The sequence below is a fragment of the Sinocyclocheilus rhinocerous genome, unplaced genomic scaffold (genome assembly GCF_001515625.1).
Source record: "Sinocyclocheilus rhinocerous isolate Xijiao unplaced genomic scaffold, SAMN03320098_v1.1 scaffold402, whole genome shotgun sequence".
Taxonomy (NCBI): Eukaryota; Metazoa; Chordata; class Actinopteri; order Cypriniformes; family Cyprinidae; genus Sinocyclocheilus; species Sinocyclocheilus rhinocerous.
The window spans coordinates 1,219,990-1,230,452 of NW_015626336.1; the positions used below are offsets into that span (position 1 = coordinate 1,219,990).

At 35.2% G+C, this 10,463-nt stretch overlaps 2 protein-coding genes across 2 annotated transcripts in view; one reads left to right on the forward strand and one right to left on the reverse strand.

The window, feature by feature from the left end:
- The window catches only part of LOC107711430 (uncharacterized), a 39,973-nt gene extending 37,117 nt beyond the window's left edge, over positions 1–2,856 (forward strand). Inside the window, exon 4 of the mRNA XM_016516423.1 lies at positions 2,732–2,856. Coding sequence (XP_016371909.1) covers positions 2,732–2,856 — 125 coding nt within the window. The remainder of the gene's footprint in view (positions 1–2,731) is intronic.
- Positions 2,857–5,274: 2,418 nt separating this feature from the next.
- On the reverse strand, positions 5,275–10,458 carry LOC107711439 (mucin-22-like; the record flags this gene model as incomplete). The annotated part of the gene is made up of 3 exons (XM_016516432.1): positions 5,275–5,495; positions 5,749–7,902; positions 9,432–10,458. Coding segments are annotated over 3 exons (3,297 nt in total), but the record flags the coding sequence as incomplete, so codon positions are not given.
- Positions 10,459–10,463: the final 5 nt, after the last annotated feature.

Here is a 10,463-nt window from a genome sequence, read left to right on the forward strand (position 1 = left end):
GCATCACTGCTTTTTTCAAAAAAAAAAAAAAAAAGTTTTGTTTTGTTTTTTGCCCTGCTGTTCACAGCTGTCATTTTACACATTGCAAACACCTGCAATGTGTTGTATCCTGTATTATTGTAGTCTGTCTACTCCTCTTTTGAGAAGAAGAGGCACAGAGACTTTGTAAAGTAGAGCAATGCATTAAGCGTTTCCCTTCTACACAGTTGCATTCATCAGTGTCACACACACTCAGGGTTTATAAATCTAAATGCACTGAAGCATGCTGCTGTCTCCAGCCGCCTGTGACTCTCTATGGGAGAACCTGTGTATATTAGCCACGGAAATTCCAACTGCAATATTGTCTAGTCTGACTGATAATAATAATACCAACTGTTTCTTTAACTTTCAACCTCATAGCCTTGACTAGGGCAAGTTGTCCAAAACAAGTTTTATTTTATTGTTGATTTATCCTCTAATGACAAATGATAAAATAATTGAAGTTGTCTGTAAGACGATGATTTCTACACTGGCAAAAAATAAATAAAAAAAGTGCTAAACTTCACTGATAAACCCCACAATTAAAATACAATAAAAATAATTGATAAAAAAATTAAAATGAGTACAAAAAAACTTTAAAAGAATCTAAACATATGTATTATGCATTTTGCACATGGAAAGAGAGAGAGAGAGAGAGAACTAAACACAAGTGTGCAGCACTGTTTTATCTTTTTTTTTATTTTTTTTTTATGATTCAGAAACTCTGAACAAACTGAAATTCATTCCCGTACTGTAATACAACAAAGGTTCTCAACTGGTGGGTTGAAAAAAATGGGTCACAGTAGGACTGCACGATTATGACAAAAATCATAATTGTCGATTATTCCCTTGAAATTGTAATTGCGATTATTAATTGCGATTATCATAATCTACATTGAATGATGTTTACTGTTTGAAGCAACTGCATGCCATATTTTTATATGAAAATAAACAAGCTGAAAACACTAACTGAAAAACTTTTATTGCTTTTCTATAGTATTAAGCCTCAAATGTCAACTATACATTGGATTGGTTTCTTCTTTAAATTATAAAAAAGTAAAAATATAACTAAAATTTAAATAATGGGAAAAACCCTTAAGATAACATGTAGAAAGAAAAAAAAGCATCTTAAGCATGCAGAATAATAAGTGGACTTTGAACGATTAATTGCCGCTTTGAACGATTACGTAATTGTGGCATCCATAATTGATCTTGATTAGGTTCAAACCGAAACCAAGCCATTCTCACAGAACGCATATTCAGTGCATTTTCTAGACGGACAAATATGACTGCTGCACTCGCGTCTCACACGAGAGATGTATAGAAAGTAGGGCTGTGCGATTAATCGAAATCGAATCGAAATCGCGATTTGAGACGTTGCGTTAAGCATGCAGAATAACATAAGTGGACTTTAAACGATTAATTGCACCTTTGAACAATTACGTAATTGGGGCATCCATAATTGTAATCGCGATTAGAAATTCGATTAATTGTGCAGCCCTAGGTCACAGTGTGTTCTTTTCCAAATTTTCCATCTTTAATTTTTCAGTGAAGTTTTGAGAAACTGTATCAGTACAGTAAGCTAATATTACTAACACATTTTACTAATATTTTATTAACAAATATCCCAAACATCATGGTATTCCACTTGAATCAGGTTTGTTTGAAAATACAAAAAGTCACAGCACCCTCTAGTGTCAAACTGAACAAATGCACACTGCTGTAGATGGTTTACAGTATCTTTGATTGCACAGGTCAATCTTCCTTGCGGTTGCGGCAGTCAGTCAGAGAACTGTGGGGAGCATGAAGCGACACACAAATACTATATTCACAAAAGCCTCCATGATAACCATCCGGACTATTTCTGCAGAATGCAGCATGTATAAGCAGCATAAAATTGTCTGCATATGCACTCAAAAGTCAGTAAAAATATGTCCCAGCACTGTGTTATGAAGGACTTTTCTGTATTGATTTTTTTTTACCCCTATTTTGAATTATGCATTATGGTTGAAGGAAATGTCCTTGAATTTTATGGAAAATGTACTGGTAATTTTCTGCCAGGACATTATCTGTTTCCATTTTCAGAATGAGCTGGATGAAATATCAAATGTGATTTTCTAATAGATATTTTTTTAATATATTATAATTTTTTTATTACTATTTACATTCCCAAAATGTGTTACAATTATGAGAAAAATGGGGGAAAACTATTTCTACCTATATTTTCCTATATTGAGTCACTTGTATAAGAGCAATATTTTATGGGAACACATTACAAAAAGGTTTCATTTTTTGTTAATATTACTTAAGATGAACTAACAATTAACAATATGTCTACAACATTTACTTAAGTTTAATTTAAATCAAACATTGTATCTGTTAGCATTAATGTACTGTGAAAATGAACAATTAAATTTTTTTAATAACATCGACAAAGATTTTTAAAAAGCTGTAAAATGTACACTAATGCATTAACTAATGTTAACAAATGAGACCCTATTGTAAAGTGTTAACAATTTTACTGCCATTTATCAATAATTTATCCAAAATTAGAGGTATTACTGTCTCATCTCAAAAGTCTTCTGAGCAAATTCACAAAAAAACAAATGCTGCTCCCAACATCACAATCCAGCAACTCGACTGGTTCTAAGCTGTGGATGTAAGAGTTCTAGAACATCATGAGCAGTATGTGATTCTCTGATCTTTGATGCAGATGGGATCAGTCCGTCAGGTGTGGATGTCCCACTGTTCTGTGACAGAGACAGAGTGCCTGTTCTGGACCCGTTCAACCTCGCAGGACGCGTGACGGCTCTCAGACAGTCTGGAGGGAGCATTTGAATTTTACACCTGGAAAGAAGCAGCCTATCATTAAAAAACTCTAATTTCTGTGTCAGGTAGACTTACAGGTAATCAATCACCTTGTCACTGTTTTTTCCCCTATTTGGTCTCGTTTTCAACCTTTCAAGACAATTCTTTCTAATTAAATTTGTTGCTGAGTTGAAGAGAAAGGAAAACGTCTTGTTTTATGATTAATCTACATTTTGTTCTCTCTCCACCTCAGGTACTTTGTTACAAAGAATAAAGTGCTATTCTTTTTTTTTTTTTTTTTTCCCTTAATTAAAATGTTCAAATATTTTATTTCTAAGAACTGTACACTGAAAGTTTCTTTTGGGAACCAAAAATGGTTCTTCTATGTCATTGCTACAAAAACAACCTTTATTTATTTTTAATAGAGTAGTTATTACGGGATGTTTTTCCACTAGACAATCAACACTGCAACAAAATGCTTTTCCTCATATATAATGAGGTGAAAATGTCCAAGTACTTTTTGTAACATTTTAGTCTATGTCTAAGCATTGTTTTTACACAAATCAATATACAAGGTGCAAAATCTAAACGTAAAAGCCATTTAGTGCTACATTTCTACCTGTCAACTTTGTAAGTTTCACACCTATTTTCACTGTCTTTTTTCAACAAAAAATAATCTCCCTCCTCATATTTCACATTTTAGAAATGTGAAATATCTTTACAGAAAGTCAGCGGTATCAAGAAAAGTGAGTAAAACTCTGATAAGAATTTAGCCTTTTCACTTGTTCAAACTACACTTATGCCTTGTACTTTAAATGAATCTGGAGTGCATTGTTACCCATTATACTTCATTTTGAGATATGATTGACATAGAACAATATCTAAATTGAGCAGAATAATGCAGGTTGCCAAATGTTCTCTCTTTTTAGTCTATTAACTGTTTACAAAGGAAACTAGTCTTTTTTTTTTTTAATCAAAGTTCAATAAAAACTTTTCACAAAGAGAAAAAAGAGTGATAGAGTAGATGGGCTGTTACTGTAACTTTAGCCTTATTAATGGTTTTCTCAAAACTCTTCCTGCTTTTCCAAACTTTAGGAGAACAGCTTGATGGAGCTCAGATGAATTTGGCCTTCTTAAAGTTATTTGGTCTTTAGTTTAGAACTTTTCCTCCTAGTTTCTTCTAATACAGCATCATTAAAGAAACACGCTTAACAATCTATGATCCGGCACAGAATTGTCTCAAATCTAATAAAACCTTGACTCACCTCTCTCTCTTATGAATTATGAGATCTCATAATTCATCACCCATAAATATAAAACACTAAACATCAAACTATTAGGTGTTGTTGCATATGTGTGTAATAAGAATAATAAAATAATAAGAACTTAAATCATTATTTCATGTTCATGTACTGATCTATTTGTTAAATACTGTGGCTGTGCAATTAAACTGCTGCGATTGAATCAACAAGCCTGTGAAATGAACTCTGCAACGCTTTTCTAAAACTATACTAAACCAGGTTTGTCATTGCTGTTCATAGACTGTTACATAGACTGTTCCTGCATGCCATGTAAAGAGTTACTAATAATTGAAATGTTCACCATTTATTGTGAGGAAGTCAAAAAATTTTGGATAGTTGCTTTTGAAATTTTATAGACAAGGAAACGCAAACACTCATTACATATTTTGAACTAATTTCTCAGTTCCACAAAATTGTATCTACTCAAGGCTGTAATTTCTATCCCTTAAATCATTCATTTATGAATGGGTATTATTCATGCAACCAATCATGTGCAAGCATGGGTGGGATTTCTGTTTTAATTGGTTGGAGTTCAGAGTAATGATCTATTGATGAGTCTATGAATACTGAAGGAGAAAGATCAATGAAGCAGAAATGAGACAGGGAATCCCAGTCTGGAATGACTGACAGCTCTCAGCTAACATGTCTCTGACTTCACAGTACTTGCATTTCAAAAATTATTGTATAAGAAATAAGGGGATGCTCCTCTCCACATTTGTGCGTGAGCATTGATTAATAAGGAAACTAAAGAGAAATACAACTGATCTGTCTGTCTGTGTGTGTGTGTGTGTGTGTGTGTGTGTGTGTGTGTGCGTAGTGAGGCATCCAATTGTGATGAAAAATTTGAACGTGAAGTACATTTATATATACATAATAAATATAAATAGTACACACACATATATTATGTACACAAAAACTTTTATTTTAAATGCGATTAATCGTTGCCCAGCACTTTTGGCTAATTTTGAGCTACAGACAAAAAAAGTGAAAAATGTAGATTTTGGTGGAATTTCAGGTTTTCACACAAATGAGTTCATTAAGTCCTTGTATAGTGATCCCAGTGCTCCAAATAGTAATTAAACATCTAAAATGAATTAACAATAAAAATGTTTTTTTTTTTTTTTTTTTTTAACGAACACACTTTTTTTTTTTGTAACGAACACACTGAAGTGATTTTTACATTTTACATGCTTTGTAGTGCTGTACTTTCTGCAGTTGTGGTACCATTGGTGATACTTTCTATTGTAGTGTCTTAAGGTGCTTTTGGTTGTTGTGGTGCTTTTGCAGCTGTGGTATCTGTTGTTGTTCTTTCTGGAATTGTGGTGCTGCTGGTGGTGCTTGTTGTGGTCTCTGTTGCGGTACTTTCTACTTACTCCTGAACACTTGAATTTTATGCTGTGGATATATTCTTGATTCTTCTATAGATATTTTATCAGTGTAATGTAAGGATAACTTAATTAATTAATTATTATATATAATGCAAAATCTTCACATATGATTACAGAAGGATGATTTAAATTATAAGATTAGTTATTTAAAATAACATAAATAATAGTAAAACAGCACTCATGGATTGTAACCATTTCCATTAATTTAAAAATAATTAATTTTTATTCGGTACCGATGGTGGTGCTGTCTGTTGTTCCATCTGTTTTGGTGCTTTCTGATGTTGCCGTCTCCGTTGTATTTTCTGAAGTTGTGGTACCGATGGTGGTACTCTCTGTTGTTGTGGTCTCTGTTGTTGTGCTTTCTGTTGTTCTAGTGTCTGCAGTTGTACTTTCTGGAGTTGTGGTACTGGTGGTTGTACTTTCTGTTATTGTAGTGCTTTCCGTTGTTGTTATGTCACTTGTTGTGCTTTCTGTTGGTGTAGTGTCTGCTGTTGTACTTTCTGAAGTTGTGGTACCGATGGTGGTGCTTCCTATTGTTGATATATCAATAGTGGTGCTGTCTGTTTTTGTCGCGTCTGTTGTTGTACTTTCTTGAGTTGTGGTAAAGGTGTTGGCACTTTCTGTTGTTGTAGTATCCATTGTGGTGCTTTCTGTTGTTGTACTTTCTGGAGTTGTGGTAATGGTGGTGGTACTTTCTGATGTTGTAGTGTCTGTTGTTGTGGTTTCCACTGTTGTACTTTCTGGAGTTGTGGTACCGATGGAAGTGCTTTCTGTTGTTGATGTACTTTCTGTTGTTGTGGATTCAGTTGTGCTTTCTGTAGTTGTAGTATCTGTTGTGATTCTTTCAGTTGTTGTTGAAGTTTCTGCTGTTGTACTTTCTGAAGTTGTTGCACCGGTGGTGGAGCTTTCCATTGTTGTAGTATCCATTGTGGTGCTGTCTGTTGTTATTGTGGTCTCTGCTGTTGTACTTTCTGGAGTTGTGGTACCGATGGTAGTGCTTTCTGTTGTTGTACTACCCATCGTGGTGCTTTCTGTTATTGTTGTACTTTCTGTTGTTGTGGATTCAGTTGTGCTTTCTGTAGGTGTAGTATCTGTTGTGATTCTTTCAGTTGTTATTGAAGTTTCTGCTGTTGTACTTTCTGAAGTTGTTGCACTGGTGGTGGTGCTTTCCGTTGTTGTAGTATCCATTGTGGTGCTGTCTGTTGTTATTGTGGTCTCTGCTGTTGTACTTTTTAGAGTGGTGGTACCGGAGGTGGTACTTTCTGTTGTCGTAATGTCCGTTGTGGTGCTTCCTGTTGTTGTGGTCTCTGTGGTAGTACTTTCTGGAGTTGTGGTGCCAGTGGTTGCACTTTCTGTTGTGGTTGTCTCCATTGTGGTGCTTTCTGTTGTTGTGGTCTCCATTGTGGTGCTTTCTGGAGTCGTGGTGCTTTCTGTTGTTGTAGTGTCCATTGTGGTGCTGTCTATTGTTGTGGTGCTTTCTGCTGTTGTGGTCTCTGTTGTTGTGGTTTCCACTGTTGTACTTTCTGGAGTTGTGGTAATGGTGGTGGTACTTTCTGATGTTGTAGCGTCTGTTGTTGTGATTTCCACTGTTGTACTTTCTGGAGTTGTTGTACCGATGGTAGTGCTTTCTGTTGTTGTACTACCCATCGTGGTGCTTTCTGTTATTGTTGTACTTTCTGTTGTTGTGGATTCAGTTGTGCTTTCTGTAGGTGTAGTATCTGTTGTGATTCTTTCAGTTGTTATTGAAGTTTCTGCTGTTGTACTTTCTGAAGTTGTTGCACTGGTGGTGGTGCTTTCCGTTGTTGTAGTATCCATTGTGGTGCTGTCTGTTGTTATTGTGGTCTCTGCTGTTGTACTTTTTAGAGTGGTGGTACCGGAGGTGGTACTTTCTGTTGTCGTAATGTCCGTTGTGGTGCTTTCTGTTGTTGTGGTCTCTGTGGTAGTAATTTCTGGAGTTGTGGTGCCAGTGGTTGCACTTTCTGTTGTGGTGGTCTCCGTTGTGGTGCTTTCTGGAGTCGTGGTACTTTCTGTTGTTGTAGATTCAGTTGTGCTCTCTGTAGTTGTAGTATCTGTTGTGGTGGTTTCAGTTGTTTTACTTTCTATTGTTGTAGTGTCTGATGTTGTACTTTCTGGTGTTGTGGTACCAGAGGTTTTACTTTCTGTTGTTGTCTCAGTTGTGATGCTTTCAGTTGTTGTTGAAATTTCTGCTGTTGTACTTTCTAGAGTGGTGGTACTGGAGGTGGTACTTTCTGTTGTCGTAATGTCCGTTGTGGTGCTTTCTGTTGTTCTCGTCTCTGTGGTAGTACTTTCTGGAGTTGTGGTGCCAGTGTATGTACTTTCGGTTGTTGTGGTCTCCATTGTGGTGCTTTCTGGAGTCGTGGTGCTTTCTGTTATTAAAAAATAGTAAAATATTTACCAAACTTTGTTTAGCACTTTTTATACATAAAAAGCAGCTCATAGTGCTTAACATGTAATATAAAAAAAAAACTACAAACAACAATAAAACGTACCACATTGACACTGCAATACACAATAATTAAAACTGATATCAGCTTGCTAAATTAATATTTTAAAAAGACTTGCCTTGACTTGTTTCTTTAAAAATATGAAAGAGCGAAGCCTTTCTAATTTAAATTGGTTGACAATTCCACATTTTGGGGGTTTAGTGGCTAAAAGGAGCACCTCAGAGTCACTTAGGATTTATTGTATAGTTTGCCAGAAGAACAGAACTAAAATATTTGAAAATATGATTTGGAACACATTAACATAAAAATAAATTCTTTGCTGAACTGTCAACCAATGTAATTGTATTAAAACCATGAATATGGTCTCTGCTTAATTCCATTAGTACTTTGATTGCTGCTTTTTGTATTAATTGTAGCTTAGGTTTAAGACAGTGTACATAGCATTAAAGTAATCATGATGAGCAAAAATAATAAATAAAGAGTTTGTCGCTTGATTAATGTGAGATTTAAAACTCAAATCATAGTCCATAATTACACCTAGGTTCTTTACTTCTATCTTCTATCTTTCAGGAACAGCATATAGTACTTAATATTTCATTGATACATAGTCACCTGTTTTAATAAATTATTACCTTTCTCCCAATATATGTCTTGAACCAATTTATAATATTACCAGAGAGACCAATTTCTAGTCTGTTAAGCAAAATTAAATAACCAAGTGTCAAATGATGCATTTAGGTCTAAGAGGATTAAGACTGATGCATTGCTCATATTCGTATTTTATCGCAAACTATTTACTACCTTAAATTACTTTAGCTATTTAAAAATTATATGTTAAAAATGGTCTGAGAATATTACAGAGAAAACAATGCAGTTTTTCCCCCTTAATTGTACACTTCACAACTGTACATTTTAGAGCATTGGAGAAACTTCCTGCCATTTAAACAACATACTTTAGGTGTAGGGTCAAGTTAGGAATATCACTGGGAAACAGTTTGCAAAATATTATTTTTATTAGCTCTCAATGGACACTTCCATTTTTATGCTGAAGATATATATTCTTGATTTTTCTATATAATTTTTATCAGTAATACGTACAGAAGCCTGAATTTATTATTATTATTATTTAATAGCAAAATCTTTACACCTTGTTACAGAAGGATGATTTAACAAATTGTAAGAATAATTATTTAAAATAACAAATAGTTGAAAAAAGCACTCTGGGATTGTTACCATTTTCATTAGTACATTTTTTAAATAAAATAATTGTCTTTCAGAGTGCACTGTTTTTATATAAAGCACCTCAGTGTTATTAATTAGAATCTCACGATGACCTGGCCGGAGAGTTTATTCTTCCATTACATTTTATTAGATATGGATCTTATTTTAAATTTCTCTGGAGCCACTATGTATAGAATTAATTTTAAGAAGACATTAAAACTAATATTGGCTTGTGTTCATTTCTGTAGTTCTCTGAGTTGTGGTGCTTTCTGCTATTGTGGTACCGGTGGTGGTGCTGTCTGTTGTTCCTTCAGTTGTGGTGTTTTCTGATGTTGCCGTCTCCGTTGTTGTACTTTCTGGAGTTGTGGCACTGGTGGTTGTACTTTCTGTTATTGTACTGCTTTCCGTTGTTGTTACCTCAGTTGTTGTGCTTTCTGTTGGTGTAGTGTCTGCTGCTGTACTTTCTGAAGTTGTGGTACCAGTGGTAGTGCTTTCTGTTGTTGTACTACCCATCGTGGTACTTTCTGTTATTGTGGATTCAGTTGTGCTTTCTGTAGGTGTAGTATCTGTTGTGATGCTTTCAGTTGTTGTTAAAGTTTCTGCTGTTGAACTTTCTGAAGTTGTGGTACCGGTGGTGCTGCTTTCTGTAGTTGTAGTATCCATTGTGGTGCTGTCTGTTGTTATTGTGGTCTCTGCTGTTGTACTTTCTGGAGTTGTGGTAATGGTGGTGGTACTTTCTGATGTTATAGCGTCTGTTGTTGTGATTTCCACTGTTGTACTTTCTGGAGTTGTGGTACCGATGGTAGTGCTTTCTGTTGTTGTACTACCCATCGTGGTGCTTTCTGTTATTGTTGTACTTTCTGTTGTTGTGGATTCAGTTGTGCTTTCTGTAGGTGTAGTATCTGTTGTGATGCTTTCAGTTGTTGTTAAAGTTTCTGCTGTTGAACTTTCTGAAGTTGTGGTACCGGTGGTGCTGCTTTCTGTAGTTGTAGTATCCATTGTGGTGCTGTCTGTTGTTACTGTGGTCTCTGCTGTTGTACTTTCTAGAGTGGTGGTACCGAAGGTGGTACTTTCTGTTGTCGTAATGTCCGATGTTGTGCTTCCTGTTGTTGTGGTCTCTGTGGTAGTACTTTCTGGAGTTGTGATGCCAATGGTAGTGATTTCTGTTGTTGATGTACTTTCTGTTGTTGTCGAGTCAGTTGTACTTTCTGTAGTTATAGTGTCTGCTGTTGTACTTTCTGGTGTTGTGGTACCGGAGGTTG